At 36.7% G+C, this 20,812-nt stretch overlaps 1 protein-coding gene across 1 annotated transcript in view; it reads right to left on the bottom strand.

Annotated features, from left to right (window-relative positions):
- Positions 1 to 4,094: 4,094 nt before the first annotated feature.
- The window catches only part of LOC145673831 (uncharacterized), a 23,328-nt gene continuing 6,610 nt past the window's right edge, over positions 4,095 to 20,812 (bottom strand). The window contains exons 2-3 of the mRNA XM_081743603.1: positions 11,578 to 12,104; positions 4,095 to 4,254 (exon numbers count right to left, since the gene is read on the bottom strand). Of these exons, the coding sequence (XP_081599729.1) occupies positions 4,222 to 4,254; positions 11,578 to 12,099 (555 nt within the window). The 5' untranslated portion in view covers positions 12,100 to 12,104 and the 3' untranslated portion in view covers positions 4,095 to 4,221. The remainder of the gene's footprint in view (positions 4,255 to 11,577; positions 12,105 to 20,812) is intronic.

The raw sequence follows: 20,812 nt of genomic DNA, 5'->3' as shown, positions 1-20,812 counted from the left end.
ATGACCCAGACATCTTCATCTTACATTAAATAATCAAAAATCAGATCTCATATAAAACGCTCCAACAAAACTGTTGATTGAAAGTGTAGAGAAATAAGATGTTTCATTCACCATGTGTACGAGGACACTTGGTCGAAAAGGTGTAACAGCTTTATCAGTCCAGCCATTGTGAGTGAGATTTTCCTTCGGTTTTCCTAATTTATACCAGGCAAATGTTGAGATGGCACCTAACATACAGGTCCCAGTTCACTTCCTTCCTTTCCCATTTCTGTCTTCCTTCGTCATTAATTGATTCCATGTGTCCTCGAATCAATGCGATGATAGATAATCATGATTCGTGGACACGCTATTAGGTTTAAAATTATAAGTTTTTTTTTTATTGAAAAGTGTTTTGTTCAAGAGTAATATTAGTTTGAAGATATGATGTATTCACGAGCAGGAGGGAAAAAATAGTTCTAAGTATTTGGAATTGCCAAGACAAACTGAAATATTTTATCTTGTTCGTTTTGTAATAAGTGTAATTATATTTTTTCGTTTTCTATAGGAATTAACAATGCTCTTTATCCCTTCATTTTTATTGGAATTATTAAAAACATTCTGAACAATTTTGAAACACACATGGCCAAGGCGTAGTTAAGTAGAATATTTTATTTTGTTATCTGTGTGAAATATATTTTTTCTTTCTTTCTTCCTATATATGAGAACTAACATTTCCCTTTATTCTTATTATGTAAAATAGAAAATGGTTGTTTTGGCTTTCAAACACTTAATACCATGAAGTAAGCATATATCTATGAAATAAGCATATATTTTTCTTTCCTCCTTTCTTTATTGACTCTTATTTAGTCGATCGCCAGCAGTTCACCTTAAGGCGAAACAAAGCACAATAAAGGAACTGATTCGACATGTGCCAATGTACCTTCTGAATAGGGTTGGATGTTGATTTTTCTCTTTCATGCTTTCATGAAAGATATGTATCTTCGCTTCTGTACAATCAGCTAATTTTCTGAGGATCATTACGGAATGAGACACACAATCCCCATCTCGTATAGGTAATATTTTATTATTATTATTATTATTATTTTATTATTAATAATAATATTATTATTAGCGTACTTTTGAATTTTCATTTGAAATTACTTTATAATACGTTATCCTTTCTGTATTTTTTCATTGTTTTTATGTAGTTTATTAGTGGGCACTAAATTGTCTCCAGGTCATAGAATAAATTAATTTCGGCATGCACTTTGCTGTAAATATCATTACAGGAAGAACATTACCGGTTTGTTCCAACCATCAGGGCTGAACTTACTAATATTTGGCTTGCAATTTTAAGTGATAAGACAGTGTAGGGGTAACTTGTGAGTAATAGTTAATCAACATAGGTTCAAATCCATTTCAAGTCGAAGATTTCTTTTACAAAGCAATTGTGAAGAATCGAAGAGTGACTTCTCATACTAAATGAGCAACTCTTAAGAAAGTGGAAGCAAAAACCTGTATCATGACAAAGACGACTTACGAATGTTGATTGGGAAAGGGCAAGGGAATTATCAGGACATTCGAAACATTTAATTGAGCTACAGTGTACACTTTACGTGCTATCGTTATCAGAAAAAAAAAACATTACACCATTTGTTAAACAAAGTTTGGGTAGAGCAATCTGAAAATTGTGTGATCAAGTTATTTAATAACAAATTTGTAAAAGAAATAAATAGAAAGAATAGTATTAGTGATAGTAATGAATAATGATGCTTGTTTCGCAAAAGTTATATTGAAACTGAGGATTAATGAACAACTTGTGTTTTAAATTCTACAATACATGTTCGTTGCCGTTAGGCGCAGTTTTCACTTTCTTGGAAAACTCAACAATACTCAGAATCACTCTACACTCCAGTTATACAAAATAATACTAAAACCTAGAATTATGTTGAATTCACTAAATTTAATTGTACTGTATATACACTCGTACACCCCTAAACACACCACTTCACTCGTATATTACACTGCAAAACAATGGAAGAGGTAGAAGTTGTTTCTTTTTACTCTCTTTTTAATCAATACGCTGTATTCCTTACTATCAGAAAGAAGAAAAGACATTTTAGGAACTGTCAATTTTTGTGCAATTATAGAATAACTTGTTTCTCAAAATGTTATCTCCATTAGTTTCAAAGCGGCTGACTAACATATCGGGCCCTTGTAACAAGAAATAAAAGTACGCTATAATTGTAGCGCTCCAATAGGGTCTAGGGTAATTTTCGGACCATTTTCCGTGCAGCAACGCAACTACGCTAGTTGTCGCCTGGGGCAAGAACCCGCCTTAGCGTCCCCCTGACCAACCAAACCAAAACGCTCTCCCAAATATTTACTCAATTTTGAGCCCTTCCGATCCGGCGCCCGGGGTACAAGCCCCGTTTGCTCTCCTAGTTACGTCACTCTTTCCGTGGCAATTAAAACCGAATTCCTCCAGCTTTCTTAACTCAACTGGAAGACAACCAGTACGTACTCACGCAACGGCAAATACAATAACTGTACATTTAAAAATGAAAGTATATACATTAATAGGTCACTTCAAAAAAGTGGGGGGCAACTGCCCCCCTTTGCCCCCCCTAATCGCCGCCCATGCTTCCATCATCGTCCACTTGCCCTAATCATCCGTCTCCCTTACTTTAACAACCATAAAATGGGGCGTTAAACGGAAAGATTTTGATTACCTTTTTCATTACAAATCAGTTAGTGGTAATTTACTCTTAGTGTGTGAGTTTTTTCTAGGACGATTTTCTCAAAAACGACTGCAGTAACTTTTATCTCACTTCATAAATAAATACCTCATTACACATCTGTAATATGGTGTCAATAATTTTTCATTTAAACAATGACAAACGGTAGTTTGCGCGTGCGGTGAGTTTTCTTTGATATTCAGTTTTCGGAAAATGCCTAACATTAATATTGTAAATAATGTGCATGGGTTTCCCCGGGGTTCTCCCGTTTTCTCCCACTTTCTTCATTCCACCATTTCATTCATTTCTCATCATCACCGTCTCCTTTAGCCTAGCCGGCATAATCGTGGGACGTAAAACTCAAAGATTACATTTCATTTTTTAAATTTCACCTTAAGTGGCGCTTATCAATATGTTCGCCCGAGGCACTCAATTGTTCCCGTACTAACTACAGCATAATATGATTCAAGAAATGAGAACGATAAAGTCTAATGAAATGGCTTGTACCCCGTATTTTTTATTCATATCATATTGCATAATCTCCAATTATTATTACAGTTAATACATTTGTCTTTTGTTTGATTTGAATACTAGGTTATTTTGTAACTGATTACTTTGTATGTACTGTATAGCCATGGTTCTCAGGGAATGAAAAAATGACATTATTGTTTATCAAAGATGATAAATCCTTAATTTACATTTCTTATTTTTATTTTATTTTATTTTATTTTTGAAAAAGTACAGGGACATCTTAAAAATCGTGTTCAATTATACAGAGACAAAACTTTGTGTGGACAGGAAAAAGAACTAAAAATATTAATTTTCCTACTATGTTGACGTTTCAAAGAAGAGTGATTGACTTTGTACTGCATGTAACTATGTTCAGATAACTTGTAACTAGGTAGATCGTGCAATACAATCAATAATGTGTAAGTTTTTATACCAATATGTAACATAAAGTATCTCAGATTTGTGGGCATTTATTTAACACGGAAAACAAAATTAAAATGTAGTATGTTATCTTGTTTAATTTAAAGATTCCTAAACTCATAACAGAACACGAATAAGTACTTTTATATTGTCCGAAATGTATCAAAAACTTCAATGTTACAATAATACGTTCAATTCTATTTTGGTAAACGTAACTACATTCAACACAAGAGTCTAGCCAATAAGTTTACGTTAGGAAGCACTGTTTTCCTTACGTAACAATGATTTATTCTTCGACATTATTTCAAATTTAGTCTTTGGTGTTTTTTTTATATATATATGTACTAAACCTTGAGAGAGAATATCTATTTACTTATCTTGAATCACTTTTGGTATAACAAAAAAATTTATAAATTAGTGTTTCTAACTTCATTTCTTTTTTTGAACTCTATTAGCCAGATCAGGAAGATAGGTACTCCATTTCACTTCTTTTAAATACTTTCCCTTCATCTTCATCACCTGCACTATCTTCTTCTTCTTTAGCTTGACTTTCTTTTGAATTTTCCTGTTTTTCTTATTCTCCTGGAGTTTCCTCGTCTTCTGATTCCTGCAAAAATCAGTAGAAATTGTCATCGTAGGTTTCTATCTGGATATGTGTGAAAAAATTGAAACCATAATGTGAGTGAAATAAAGATCAAATACAAAGGAGGATCAAATGGAAACCTTAAAATGCCATAAAATTCTACGATTGCTTCGATACGTGGCAGTAATATGCCTTGCGTTGCACATTATGACTGAGATGTGTCAGAGTGTTGCTGAAAGAACGATGAAAGCGGGAACATCTGTATCAAGATGGTGGCCCCACTGTCCAGTCCACGTGCACCGCATTAGAACAGCGTTCGGTGATCCGGTTTTTGAGCAGTGAAGGTGTTAAACCAATTGAAATTCAGCGCAGAATGGCAGCAAAGTATGGTAATTCATGTTTGTCCTTGCAGAAAGTATCTAGTGCTGCAGGAAGTTTAAAAGTGGCATAACATCTGTGGAGGATGATCCTCGACCGGGACAAGCTCAGCGCGTAGTGACTGACGAGAACATTGCATTAGGGGAACGGCTTGTAAAGGAAAAGAGGCTAAAATAAATCGCCATAATCATGAATATTAGCTTTGGTGCAACTCAACAAATTGTGCATAATGTTCTGTACTTCAATAAGATGTTTACAAAACGGGTCTCACGTCATTTGACTGCTGAATTGAATCATCAAAGCGTCGACGCCTGTGAAGAACTTTTGCATCGTTTCAAAACGCCGAGGGTGATACATTTTTGGACAGGATTGTTAGGGGCGATGAGACCTGAGTTCCCTATCATCAAACAGAAACCAAAAAAAGCGAGCAAGGAATGGCGGCATACTTCTTCGCCGAAAAACAATCCGCACTCAACCATCAGCAGGAAAGGTCATTATCAATCTTTTTTGGGATGCAAAGAGAGTAATTCTGCAAGAGTACATGGAAAAAGAAGTGACAGTAACAAGTGCCTCGTGTTCAAACCTGCTGAAATATCAACTTCGTCCTGCAATCAGGCTTAAACGACGTGGATTTCTGTTCTCAGGTGTCCTCCTACAGCATCACAATGCTAGACCGCATATTTCTCGTTTGACCGTTAAGACTATCAATGACATCAAATTTGAGTGTCTCATTCATCCACCCTATTCATTAGACCTTGCCCTCAGCGACTTTTGTGTGTTTGGATCACTCAAAGAAGCGATGGGAGGCAAGCATTTCAATAGCAATGAAGAGGTGAAAAATGCAGTGCACGAGTGGTTACAATCTCGACCAAAAGAATTCTTCCAACGTGGCATCCATGTACTTCCGAAGAGGTGGAACACTTGCATTCAACGTCAAAGGGACCTCGTTGAAAAATAAGAGGAAAGATTTGCTTTTCATTGTTACATTCTAAAATGTATTGCACTCTTAAGGTTTTCCTTTGATCCTCCCTCGTAGATTAGTATAGGTCTATGCCACACTACATACATTATTGAATATTTTTATCTTCTTTAAGCTATTGCCATCAAAGAACAGAAATGTTTACTTACGACGCTTATTTTACAAGTTAACACATGACTTAAAAATATTATTATTTTCAAACGCTGGGCAAACTCTCTCTTATGGGACTGGTTTTACACTATGGACCAAAATGAACAATAGTAGTGGAAAAGACATGGACCATATTTAGGGGTAACACACCAATGCTACAAAATACTTCGAGGTATTGCAAGATGGATTGATACCTTGTTGAAACAGGCGAACTATCAAGGGATTCCACGCAATACATGTATGGCTGACGCCATGTAATAAGGAAAATCTGACTAAACACTGGAAGTGACAAAATGGTGAACAAGCTCTGCCGTTTCTCTGGAAAATCCCTTGACATAAATTCTATAGATGGCGCTGTGAACTGCTCTTCGGTAAACGCTAAGCTCCTTTACATACGTAGCCATTGAAATGCGCCACCGAATTGCAAGGCTAGTATGAACGGAAATATAAACCAAGCAACTGATAGCAGACCCCGACACCTTTTATGTTTTCTACTGTTTTTTATCTTTCAATACCCACGTATTCTTTCTGTAGTGGAACGAGGTTGTCAGGATACAAGAAATATATTGAAATATATAGCACCCAAGCACTAGTAGGCTACATTAAACGTAGATCCTTGGCTTTAATTCAAATCACAGTAGGAAGCACGATTGCTCAGTGATAGAGCGCTTATCTCTGCTAAGCGGAATCCCGATCCCCGACCAAGTAAGTTTGTGGTGGACAACATCGCGTCCGTGGGTTTTCTCAAGGTATTTCGTTTCCTCCTACATAATCATTCTACCAATTATTCTATCATCATCCTTTTGCTTTAATTATCGTCTTCCTTAGGATGACGAACGTACCTGTGGGACGTTAAACTGAAAGATTTCATATCACCGAGAATCAAACCCGGCCTCCTACACAGGCAGCAAAATATTAACCACTTAGCAACGAGGAATCCCATCGATGTATGTTTGGTTTTGTCAACATCATATTTCCCTCTTTTACTTCTTTCCTTAATGGTTGAATTTAATAATAATAATAATAATAATAATAATAATAATAATAATAATAATAATAATAATAATAATAATAATAATAATAATAATAATAATAATAATAATAATAGGTCCAGAAATGCTTTATTTGACAAATATAGGTAACTGGAAATCGGATAATTATTATACAAAGAACAAAACATAATATACTACTAGTTAGCTCTCACGGGAACGTTTCACGTTATAGAAAGATCAGGATTATAAAGGCAATTTGGAAGATGGTAGTAATATAAAAAAGCAGGCAACAAATTGTTCCAGATATCTCATGCTTTCATCGCAGAGATTATACCGCATTTTATCACAAAATATAAGAATAATCTATGGCTGTTTCAAGACAGTTGAGAACTCCAGTATATGACGTAAATTAAAGTGATTTTTAAGCGATAAACAGTTGTTACTTTTTGCCTCTGATCAGTATTTCAACTAAGTTTATTTTATTTATTTATTGACAAAAGATACATTGGCAACCTTGTGCGTTGGCGATAACTGCAGTGTTCCCGTACGAAAGCTTCCATTTAAGATAATGCTTCTTCACGAGTGGCCGATACTGAGAGTTATTCAAGACGGTTTCGCTAGAGCAGAGAGTTGTAGCAACTGTTTTAGTGTAAACAGTTGCTCCGTACGAAAGCTCCAATTTAGAGCAATGCTTTACAAATGGTTGCACTACTCGGCGGCGCTATTCAGTGGCCACGTGTGTAAAGGGTCTAACATGTCTTCATTAGGGAGTTTAGTTTACAAAATATTGTATTTTGCGAGTATGTCTGGTAGGCAGAAAATCTCAGGAACCACTTAATGGATTTCCACAAATTTTGGCCAGGATCTAGAAAATCACAAGTTAAGGACCTAGTTCGTTGATAAAGGTGATCCATGCAGTTGATTCTAAGATATGGACAATCAACAATTGATTTTCCATGTACTTTCAAGGGAGGAAGTTACGACTGTAGATATGTGCCTGAAACTTTAATGAGTCGTTGAGTGAGGGTATTGAAAAAGATTAGCCCAATATGGTAATCATCAGAGGATCGGTTTCCAATAACAAATCGGTTATCACAGCAACACTAAAGTTTTTGAGCGAGAAATGGAGAGTTCGAAGAAATGCTGAAATGCAAACTTCAATTTTCAGGTGTATATACTATGAAAAACCAAGCTTACTCAGGTGAAAAAATGAAATGAAATTTTTGAGTTTTACGTTCCACGGTTATGCCGGTTAGGCTAAAAGAGACGCTGCTGATGAGAGATGAGTAAAATGGTGGAATGAAGAAAGTGGGAGGAAACGGGAGAACCCCGAGAAAACACACAAGCACGGTATTTGTCCACCACAAAGTCCACACGGTGCGAGCTGGGATCGAACCAAGGACTCCAAGCACCGGAGGTGAACGCTCTACCACTGAGCCACCCCGCCCAGCACCGTGACGTTGTCGGCATCTATGTTCCAAGGGCAATTTACTTGCGTAATATTACACCCTAAGTCCAAAGCAGAAGTTTTTATTTATTACAAAATAATTTTAAGTGTATAGGCTGAACCAAGTAGGGTAGACAGAAAATCTCTATATTTTTTCAAGTCGTAATACCATGGAAAAGTTGAGGATTGGAGTGGCTAAAAAAAGTAAAATAAATAAATAAATAAATAAAATCGGTTTATATCTTCCGGTTGCACCTGTGCTCTACAGTTTGCCGAAATGCAGAAAAAATTCACATTTCTACGATAATCTTTTATCTTGAGAAATTGGATTGAGACGCTCGTTGTAACTCATTCGGAGCTGAGGCTAGGGCAAGGTCCGTCGATTCTACTGTTCCGCGCTAAAAGAGAAGTGGAACAGTAGGGTCGACGGACCTTGAGTCTAGGGATGATTTTATCAGATCGACTCTGCTTTTTGGCTCAACTACTCCTAACTACTCCCATGAATCAAATTTCAAAGTATCTTCAGCTAAAGTTAGGTTGCCATGCTGCAAGAATCTGCTGTTATAGAAAACTTGCAACTGTAGAATATTTCTCCATGTAAACATAGTTTTGAAAGGGACCTGCAACAATTTCTTCGTCTCGCATCGCAAGTAGTCAAATCAGGTGTAACTTTCTGGGTCGCCTTGCTGGCTACCTGTTATCGCTCCCCCACAACCATAAAGGAAAAGCCACTTTCGCCGCTTCCGAAATAACGGATTCTTTTGAACGTGGAAGGGGCGCTGTGGCTCAGCGCTAGAGCGTTCACCTCTGGTGCTTGGGGTCCCTGGTTCGATCCCAGCTGCAACAAGTGAACTTTGTTGTGGTCAAACACCATGTGGTAGGTTTTCTCAGAGTTGTCCCGTTTCCTCCCACTTTCTTCATTCCCGCATTTCATTCATTATTTCATCATCAAAGTCTCCTTTAGCCTATTCGGCATAAGCTTGGGACGAAAAACTCAAAAAATTTCATTTCGTTTTGACGGGGAGGGGAAGCGAAACAAAATACACGTTTTTAATGAGGAGATTCACTATTTGTCCACTAGAGTGCAGCGCTGCATGGGTGGTGATATCTTTCTTGCTTTCAGAAAGTTGTAGTATGTAAAAAGTAAACAGAAAGATGAGGTTACAAGATTTCTTAATGACAGATACAAGATTCTTGCAGTATGGCAACCTAGCTTTAGCTGGTTGAGGATGAGTGAAACCGGAGATGTTCAGTCGTTCTTTTCTTTCACCTGAAACAATATATATACTCGGATGGATTTGAGACGTTTTGCAAATTATTAACTATTACCAAAGTTTACAAGTCTTTACCTACAACAACCGTTCCTACCAAACAAAGCCTTCATTTCACTATATGGTTTCTTCCTTTTCTCAGTTCAGTTCTCAAATATTAGATATGATATTGCATTACGAACTCAAAATGAGTATAGGGCCGTGGTGGGTCCCTGGTAGAGCGTTTACCTCTGGTGTGTCGGATCCCAGGTTCGATTCCAGCTCGTGCTAAGTGAGCTTTGTGGTGGAAAAACACCGTGTGCTTGAATTTTCTCGGGGTTCTCCGGTTTCCTCCCACTTTCTTCATTTCTCATCATCATCGTCTCCCTTAGCCTCGGTGCATAATTGCGAGATGTTAAACTAAATATTTCATTTTCAAAACGAGTATTATACATTATGTTGTGATAATTAGTGAAGGTGATGTGAAAATATTTTTCTAGTTCTTTGTTTTTGAAAATAATAAAATTAACATTGAAGATAAAATAGCGTGAGACAACGCTTCTTTAAGTAGGGAATGTTCGATGGGCGACCACACCACCACTCCTTCGATGACATTGCATTACATAGTTGTATGCATTACCAGTATATAGGGTGTCCACATGAAACCTCCCTGATTACAAATATTAATTACATGGAACTTATTAGTGCCAGAGAATAACGGTTTACGGTATCTTGAAGAGCAATCCAAACAGTTTTTTTTGTCAATATATGCACTTCTATATGATCCCCGTTAGTAGCCCTCAGAATGTCTAGGCCATATTCAATGTCCCGCCATGTGTTGTGTAACATGTAAGGTGTTGATTGTTGTGTAACTTGTAAGGTGTTGATTTGATTTTAGTTTATCGTCCCTTTCAGCAGCGAGGCTATATGAGACGTGGACCTACTGATTAACGTGGAACATGAACCACATGAGTATGCAAGGTGTGATCGAGTTGATGGCTTCTTCAATTTTGTGACGAAGAGCAGGAATATCATGCACAGGTGTGCCGTTGACTCTATCTTTGACAAAGCCCCATAAGAAGAAATCCATAGGGGTTATGTCGGGAGATCGCGGTGGCCAAGGAGCGGGTCCATCGCGTCCAATTCATCGATGTGGAAACGCTCGGTCTAAAGCCCTACGAGCATCTAAACACCAGTGCACTATCCTGTTTGAATATCACGTTTGGTTGCAAAGGGAGTAGCTGTGGAAAAACAAAGTATTCAAGCATATCCAGATAAACGGGACCAGTTATTGTGTGCTCCATGAAGAAAAATTGTCTTATAATTCTGTGGCGTCCTAAAGCACACCACACATTCACTTTCTCGCTATCTATGACATGTTCATGAACAACATATGGGGGTTCGGAACCCCAAATTCTCACATTGTGACGATTCACCTTGCTTGATCACTGAAAATCACGCTCCCCAAGTAATCGTGATCATTCTCGATCCGGTCCAGAATCTCCATTGAAACCTGATTCGTTTTGGTAGGTCATCGGGTTGTAGCGCCTGAATGATTTGCACCTTATATGCATAGAAACGCAGTCTTTTATGGATCACCTTATGGACCGTTGAATGTGGGATGTTCAGTTCGCTTGACGCTCTGCGAACGGACTTTGTTGGGCTTCTAGTGAAGGCCTCCCTGACCTCATCCACAGTTTCCTCAGACGTTTTTGCCTTGCCCGAGCCAGACTGTCGGTTGACACTGCTCATGGCTAAAAACTTCTCAAATCATGTTTTAATGGTCTTGACATTAGGTGGGTTCCGTTGGTACTTTTGTCTGAATTTCCTTTGCGCGGTAATTGGAGATTTAGTCTCAGCTACCCGCACCACACACTGCGCTCCCTCTTGTGCTGTTCTCAACTTTGCTCATGAACACCTGCAACAAATAACAACAACTAACAATCAACAACAACAACAAAACACTGTTTCAGTTGCTCTTCAAGATGCAGGAAACTTTTATTTTCTGGCACTAACAGTTTCCATGCAATTAATATTAGTAATCAGGGAGGTTTTCATGTGGACACCCTGTATTATATTTTTAAAATAATACTAATTAAAATTTCATGTAATCAAATGCAAATACACATAAGTGTTTAAAGAACTACTTACATCCTCCTCACTGAAGTTTATCACGGACTCATATCTCCTGCAAAGAATTCTTAACATTCTCTCCCTCCTGCGGATACCTCTTAACCTCCTGAGAAGTTTGTTGATTTCATTGTCCTTAGATTTCATTTCTCGACGATGTAAGACATACAATTCGTGAATCCATAACTTCTCAACGTCATCCTTTGTTTTATAATCTTCCAGTTCCCACTCAAGGCGATCCAGATTTCTTTTCATCTCACGCATTTTTTCCAGATAATATCTTTCCAAATCTTTGGCCTTCTGCCTTAAAGCAGCATTCTCCTTCCGATTCTTCTCGACGAGCTCGCGATACATGGTGGCTTTATCAGCGAGACTTTGACCAGGGCCTTCTTTAGGTAAACTATAGCGTGGGACTTCAGTTAGGCTGGTTTCTGGGTGGGTAACTTTATCGGACAACAGGCCAGGCAGTGGGTTAGGATTCCCTTTCGATTGTGGGTTAGACCCTCCATTAGGGTATTTCTTCTTCGATGTTTCTCCTGACATTATATCTGGAAAAAGAATTAGGAGAGAGACAATTAACTTTACAGTTACAATTTAGAGACCCGTTAAAGTAGGGTGAGCTGTAAAGCTAAAAAGCTTATAAGAGCAGAATGTTTCTTTATAATATCACTTACATAGGCAATAACCGTTTTGGTACATTCCTTTAAGAAATATTCCTGGCTACTTCATTCGAGTCCTTTTTTAAAACCTCAATATCATTTTTCCGTGTCCGAGATATAGTGGTAGAAAACTTAATCTAGCTCGTTGTTGATATTTTTAGTTCGCGCCTTCGGCATATACAATACGGATTCAATTTTTGGTCAGCTCGTATGGTTCGGACACAACGTAAAGGTGTAGGTTCAAATCACGTACAGTCTCAGCGCAGAACAGGAATGATACATTTAAAACACCCCCCCCCAAAAAAAAAATTAAAGAAACTCAGATTATTGCTGCCGTGACAAACAGACGAATTCTATAATCGGAAACACCTAGCTAAATAGCATTGCTAGTTACTAATCTGAAAATAGTTCTCCCGATATTTTATTTTGTTCTTCACAACCAGTCAAAGCCTCTTAAAAAAAGCAGGCCCCAATTAAAGATATGATATTCAAAGCGAGTATATTGAAAATACTGATTCAGAATCTTAGCTCTGTCTGTCAATAGTCTATTTTTTTTCTGAATGTATATTACTATATATTGTGATGGACAGAAAATCATAGTTCCGTTTCCTGCCGATACTGTTGACAAAGAATTATTAACATTTGCTTATCTACGGTTCTTTTTATTTACCTATCTTGTACATTACGAACACTTTAAAGGTTATGCAACGCTTAGAAATAGCTGGCTAAACTGAGGGTATTGATTCCAATTTCTCTATTCCGTGCTTGGGGTCCCTGGTTCGATCTCAGCTCGCGCCGTGTGGACTTTGTGGTGAACAAACACCGTGCTCGTGGGTTTTCTCGGGGTTCTCCCGTTTCCTCCCACTTTCTTCATTCCATCATTTCACTCATTTCTCATTATCACCGTCTCCTTTAGCCTAACCGGCATAATCGTGGGACGTAAAACTTAAAGATTTCATTTCATTTTTTCCAATTTCTCTTTGTCTTTTAGCTGTAGAGATGCATGATCCTCCCATAGTAGATTCCTGTAGGGAAAATGTTAACAGACAGTTCCACGATTATGCCCTGTAAGTATGGGAGACGATGATTAAAGCAAGTGAATGATGATGGAAGAATTGGTGGAATGAGAAAGTGGAAGGAAATGGAAGTACTCCTAGAAAAAACACCGACACGATGTTGTCCAACACAATCTTACTTCCGGGGATCGAACCAGCAACCGCACGCATCAGAGGTAAGCTGTGTACCACTGAGCCACCGTGTGCCCTGGATTCAAAATAGAACATAACATGGTATAGAAAGTAGCTATGTAAACCAAGCATGTTGGTAAAAATGATGAAAAAGGAGTGGAATCATTCAAAATGTGGGTGTGGAGAAAAATGGAGAAAATTAGCTGGTTCGAACACAAAACGAATGAGAGGGTCTTCGAAATAGTGGAGAGAAAATAACAATTTTAGATATTATTAAGAAGAGGAAGGTAAACTGGTTGTGGCATTGGCTAAGAAGGAACTGCATCACAAGGGACGTGCTAGAGGGTATGATGGTATAAAAGAGAGGGAAGGGGCGAAGGACACTACAATTAAGAGTCTTGACCCGGCGAAATAAAAAAACCGCTAATTTTACAGTAATTATGTGATATCTTCAAATAGATAAAAGATAATTGAAATGTGGAACAAGAGCGCCCTAGACAATATTATTTTACATGAGAAACCGTTATCACAACTCACTTATCTGCTTTCGATTTCGAGCCATTTTGAAAGTCGGCATTTATTTTCGCGTTTCTAAACAGCTGAAAACGGAAAGCCGCTAGGTGACTTGTGATAACAGTACCTCACGCAAAATAATATTGTCTAGGGCGCTCTTGTTTCATATTTCAATTATCTTTTATCTATTTGAAGATATCACATAATTACTGTAAAATTAGCGGTGTTTTAATTTCGTCGGGATGAAGACTCTTAAGGAAATCACTATATTAAAACAGTAAAATCGAACGTGAAGACGAAGATGTCAGCAGAAGACTGTGGAGCATGGAAGCTTCTCAGTTGCGGCAAGTGATATGATAAGAATAACAGAATTCCTATGATGATAGTGATGATGTTTGAGTTATCGTGATACAGTGCATTACAAACATCAGAATGGACAGAAAGATGAATGTATAGCATAAACTGAGATTTTATTCTCTGATGACGGATCTGAGACAGATTGTGGCATTGGAAAATGACAAGATAAATCCAGAGACTTGATCTCAAAGCTAACATAAGGATAGGATAGGAGGTAACTGTATAGCTGGAACGAAATATGTTATCAGGAAATGGTTTTAAGAAAGAAATGACATGAAATGAAATCTTTAGGTTTTACGTCCCACTCTTATGCCAGTTAGGCTAAAGGAGACGGTGATTATGAGAAATGAATGAAATGGTGGAATGAAGAAAGTGGGAGGAAACGGGAGAACCCCGAGAAAACCCACGAGCACGGTGTTTGTCCACCACAAAGTCCACACGGAGCGAGCTGGGATCGAACCAAGGAGCCCAAGCACCGGAGGTGAACGCTCTGCCACTGAGCCACCTCGAGGTTTTAAGAAACAGAACCAGCACCATGTCTTTTTTGTTCACATATTTGAATGTAAAGCCCTTCCTTTTATTTTATTTTATTTTATTTTATTTTATTTTATTTTATTTTATTTTATTTTATTTTACTTCTTGAAGTTCTGCGTCCCTTTTCAGTTTCGAGGTAATGTAAGACATGGACTTACAATTTAAAGTGGACTCCAAAACTCCGTAATTGCATTAGTATTTAGTGCGTTCTTTCATCGGGAATTTTATTTGTTATTTGTGTCGCCAGTGTGTTGTAAATCTGATAGAATCAATTTGATCTGATGTATATTAAATTTTTATCATTTTGTAAATATAATATTTAGCATCTAGACAGAAAACAGCCGAAGCTCGTTTCCTGGAAAGCCAAAAACAAAAGTTAATAAACATTTATTTATTTATTGTCAACACAACAGGCTATAGCCCAATTACAGTGTTGTAAATTACGCAATTACATGTTTATAACTCTTGATAACATAACTTGAGTTCATAACTTTTGATAACTCATGATAATGGCATTTGGAAATTTCTTAGGCGACATATCACACATATAAAATTCATTGTTATTTGAACACATTCTATTATACAAGGCTGTTGTCCACCAGATTGGTGATTTCATCATTATATTAGTTCTTGATTTTTTTGCAGTAATAAAGACCAGTGTTTCTACGTACTTTTAATGTGGGAACATGAAAATTCAATAAAGAAACTAAATCAGGACAATCCAAAATACTTTGAGTTACTTTTTGAATGAATAATAAATCAATCATATGTCGTCATTCTTCTAGTGTAGGAAGATGAAAGTTAGCAAGTTTGGTTTTACAGCTGTCATAAGCAGGATAAATGTGACTTTTTTTTTATATATGTTATTACATATAAAGTGAAAGTATGAAATTACTAACTCATACTGGTTAAAACCAGAGCCGATGAATATATAAACTGAGTTTAGTGTAAATAAGGGGCTCATTTTCGATCTCTCTTCCGGCTCACATTGGTCACTTGGTCTTGTCTTGATCATTGAGTCTTCACACATCGAGCAGGAAACTTGGCGCGAGCATAATGACTCAGCCATTCCACGAAAAGTGTGAATTTCACGAGAAAAATACATATGAAATCTGAAGAATAATGCTATCTACGCTGGAATTAATCATCCTTATATTTTAGAAAAAACAACTTAGTTGTGCATTTATTGTACCTTTTTGTTATATATTTTTGTATCACTGAATGAAACTGTTCGCGTATTGCCAATGTTCTGTTCAAACTTGATCAATTGGCCAAGTTGTATCAATTTAGTGGACGAAGTAAAGTAACATATTTATGGAAGGAAAGAAAGAAGCACACTTCTAGTTTTTTTTAAAAAAAATAAGTATTGTCAAGGCAGGTACTGTGTTAAACTTATTCAGGATTTGGTGACTAACAACACGATATAACCTCCGTTATAAAAAAAAAATATTGATGAATTCACGTAAACTCGCACATAGGCGTGTTATTTGCACCAAACCTGCGGAAACTAATAATGAAAACGTAACTAATGTCCTATCTACAATAACTGGTTTAAAAATATAATATTTCCTTTTTGAAAGGTGTAACGGAGGTTACATGTCTTGAATTGGTACTGACACGATATAACCTCCGTTACACAAAGTAATGATGTACAATTAAAACAATAGGTTTCTTAGTTACATAGAAACTTCACCTTTGCACCAGGACATGGAAAGGGACTGGTAGATGCCATAGGTGGTCAAATCAAAAGGACTGTTTAGATGTCGGTCAAGGCCAAAGCCACACAAATTAATTCTGCACAAGATTTCTATGAACATGCTGTCAATTTGTCTAAAACTGCTAATATGCTTTTTAAATCTCAAGCTGATGTTAAAGGAACGGCTCGCCTCCTCCTGAACAAACGTTGGATGATAGCTACTGATATCATTGGAATACAAAACTTCCATCACTTTGAGAAAATAGATGACAACAATATTTTAGTTGGTTTTACTGCAACGTCCAATTTAATCAAAATACATGTTTCTTCAAGGTTGATTCAGCAAGCAGCCTTACAAACCTTATCTCAAAGGCTTTTAAGATATAGTGATGTTTAGACTGATGACGATGATGATAGTGGCACATTGTCTAGCATACAAATGAGCTATTCTGACGTTCCTGGGCCATCAGTTGAAAAACCTGTATCGGAATTCGAACTCTCAGCACATAATATTAAGCCCGGAACTTATGTTCTGATTGATTTCAGATGTGTCACTACAAGCAAAGTAGCCTGTAATTATGTAGACATCTGTCAGACTGGATGTGAAGACGATGAAGTTCAGACAGCATTTCTAAAATTGTGTGGAAGTGACGGTACATTGTTTCAACCTGATGAACATAGTGAAAAGTATGTTAGCTAAGAACAAGTAGACAAACTTTACCTCCTGCAAATCTGAATATGCAACAGGATACTGTACAAATTATCGCAACCAGTTGATGCATACGAAAAGTGAATATTTGATTAAAATTAGACAAAGTATCCCGATCTTCTAGCAAAAAAATAAAAATAAAATAAAAAAAAAACAAAATAAAAAATAAAATAAAATAAAATAAAATGATAAAAAAATAAATAAATAAATAAACTTGATGGATTATATTTATTTCTGTTAATTATTTTATGCAAGTAACAGTTTCACTTGTCTTTTTCCGCAACGTAGTGTTACTTTGTATCTTACATTCCATCGTTGTTAATACTTTCCAACTTTATTGCACAATAGTTTGTATTGCTCTTGAGTGAAAATCCTGAGCTTGGTATCAGCTATCAATGAACTGTTGCCTTATTTTTGTGCCATGTAATGCCCTTTTTTCTTTACACCCATAATTTAGTATTACTGAGATATTATATCTCGTCTTGCAAGTCTTTGTCTTATTTGTTACTAGTATAAGACGAACATACATTAAGGTATAATGATATATATATATTTATCGACTGCCTACAGTTGTATGTATTATGTAAACAATTACTGTAGTAACATAAACCAAGCTATATTACGATATAGTACCTCAGAAGTAGTTCAGTCACTAATCTCAAATTACTTGTAACCTCCGTTACAAACCATATGTAACCTCCGTTACACAACAACCATATCAAAAATAAATAAAATGCTATTTTTTCTCTCACAACCGTTCTTTCAGATCATAGTTTTGTGTTTTAATAAACAGAAAAATCGAACAGCATTAGTTTCGGTGCTACAAGGAACCAGTGTTCTCATTGGAAAAGTAAAAAGACTTAAACCTGTTCCACAAAAACGTAATCTCCGTTACGCAGCAAATAACGTTTTTTCTCCACAACGATTTGTTATTTCCACATATACCGTTATCGGATAAATGGTGGCATGGGTATGTATCGTTTGGTCTATAACAATACGGACAGCACAAGTTTTATTTGCATAATATATCACTTTGCAGTAGTAAATGTGTAACCTCCGTTAGAAATGGAATGGCTGGGCTATTGTTAATCTGGAATCAGCTTCTTGTATATTGTAAGTGAAACCTCTACTTTCTGTTGTTATGTTGAAAGACATAAACCAAGAAGTTCCTTTAATACGAAGGTTTTCTGTAGACAGGATTATTATCATTTTCAAACTACAAAATTCTATAAGTATCATGTTCACAACTCGTATACTCATTATTTAAAATTTCATTAAACTGAATGATATAAATTGAACTTTTGTTACTTCAATTGGCTTGTTAAAAGATGCATCTGAATGCATTTGTTTTTTTATACTACCGACTGTTATAGATAGTGTTCAATTCCTTAGTTTTCTCAATTTGATATGTATTAATAAAGACTTTCTTTATCTTTTTTTAACTTACATATTTAACAAGTATAGCAAGTACAAATTCAAGTTCATAAGTTTTAAATTACCAAAACACCAAGATGCTGTTTTGGTTGTCTTGACTGCAGCTTAAGCACTAAACTACAAAAATAGCAATTCTTTGCACGGAAACAATAATATATATATTGAGAATACTTGCAGTGCAAGTTAGATTTCACTAGAGCAACTTAAACCTCGTCCCTAATTAAACATTTAAGATGTCACATTTTATGAAACTTCATATTGGCGTCATTTTAGGCTACATTTACAATAATTACAGGAAATTTGAATATTCTTCCTCTAAAAGTTTCAAAGAGACGAAAACCTGAAAAAAAATCGAGTGTCTTTTCCTCCTTAGGAGTTGTATTTCAAGAAATTTTGTCTCAGGGTCGTGGTGATTCATTGATGCAGTGCTCAACTCTGGGGCATGCGATATCTGCTTCGATGTCAGCTTTTGACAAGTGAACTTTGTGGTGGACCAACACTGTGTGCGCCGGTTTTTTCGCAGTTCTTGTTTTCTCTCATGTTCATCATTCCACCGCTATAGCCCATCTTATCATCATAATCCCCCTTAGCCTCGGTGCACGATCGTGGGTCTTTTTGTTTTTTAAGTATCCCATCTTATATATAACTTGGGGCTAAAGACAGATAAATATTTACTCAAAATGTGAAAGTTCTGCATCTAACTGTTTCCGAGATTTCATGATGAGTGAGTGAGAGGATTGTAAAATTGTTAAGGAAATCATATCCCTTCTTCAGCGACATCATACTGAAATTGTGCTCTTGTATATATTTATATTCTCGTGACAAAAATATGATTGAATGATGCAGACAGAAATGATGTAAGCACAATTACTACTTAATCTACCATAATGGAAGCACTTCGCCATGAAATGAAATGAAATATTTAGGTTAACATCCCATGATTATGCACCGAGGCTAAGGGAGACGGTTATGATGAGGAATGAATGAAATTGTGGAATGAAGAAAGTGGGAGGGAACGGGAGAACCCCGAGAAAACCCATGCACACGGTGGGTATCCACCACAAAGTTTACTTGCCGCGAGCTGGGATCGAACCAGGGACCTCATGCACTAGAGGTGAACACTGAACCACTAAGACACCACGTCTTCACTTCCGCATGAAAGGCTACTTATATACATATGTTCTACTCGTGAAAGTAACTTTAAATAACGCTCTCCTTAGTACCCTAGTCACCTCAATTATATCTGGTGTCCTAAAAAGTTACCTCCACAGGCTCTATAGGTAAAAATAAAGCAACAATGCTATATAATGATAAACCCTCCGGTGTTTCTCCTTCAGTCGCTGTGGAGAACCAAACATTTCACTATGTGACAAGGTCGTAGTTCAACTTTAAGCCATTAGCATTGCTCTACGAGTCCATCATCAATTATCGGCAAATTACAGTTCAAGACTGAGAGTGATAGATATTATATGTTATTAGTTTTTATTACCTAGCAATCATAATTAGGGTACTTGGAGATTATTTCGAACATGTTGATTGGCAAATCGTTTGTTTCAGCGTTCTTCATTGGCTACTCCTTTCTCGATTGGAGAATGGGTTAACACTATTCGTACAACTTTCATTTAGTTTGGTAGAGGTTGATACTAACCCCATCTGTTAGTAACGGTACAAGTTATGTCATGCTCCGAGCAAATTGACAGGTCCTTGAAATTTATGTGTGTGTGTGTGTTACACAGCTTACACTGCGAAGTGATATAAAATCAAGAACGTCATGCTACTAACTTGTTTCACATCATCTGAAACACATTTAAAATTTTGATTTTGTAAGTCTTCAATTTAACGTCTTCAAAGCATTATCAAATGAAACTGACAAGAACAGTAAAATGCATTTATAAATACTTGCACTAATGATATAATTGTCATATTAAGTTTAATTATTAACTAACTAACTAACTAACTCTATGGTCTATGGAACCCGGAGGTTCAGTGCCGCGTTCACAAAAGCTCTCCACTGACTTCTATCCTTAGCTAATTGCATCCAGTTTCTACTTTGTATTCCTATCTCTGCGAGATCCATCTTAGTATTGTCCTCCCATCTGCGCCTAGGTCTTCCTAATGGTCGTTTTCCGATTGGTCTTCCTGTCAAGACTTTGAAAGCGTTTCTACT

Source organism: Thermobia domestica, chromosome 17 (assembly GCF_964235325.1).
Source record: "Thermobia domestica chromosome 17, izTheDome1.hap1.1, whole genome shotgun sequence".
NCBI classification, from domain to species: domain Eukaryota; kingdom Metazoa; phylum Arthropoda; class Insecta; order Zygentoma; family Lepismatidae; genus Thermobia; species Thermobia domestica.
The sequence above is the reverse complement of the archived record's forward strand: the minus strand, read 5'-3'. Positions and strand labels throughout refer to the sequence as shown.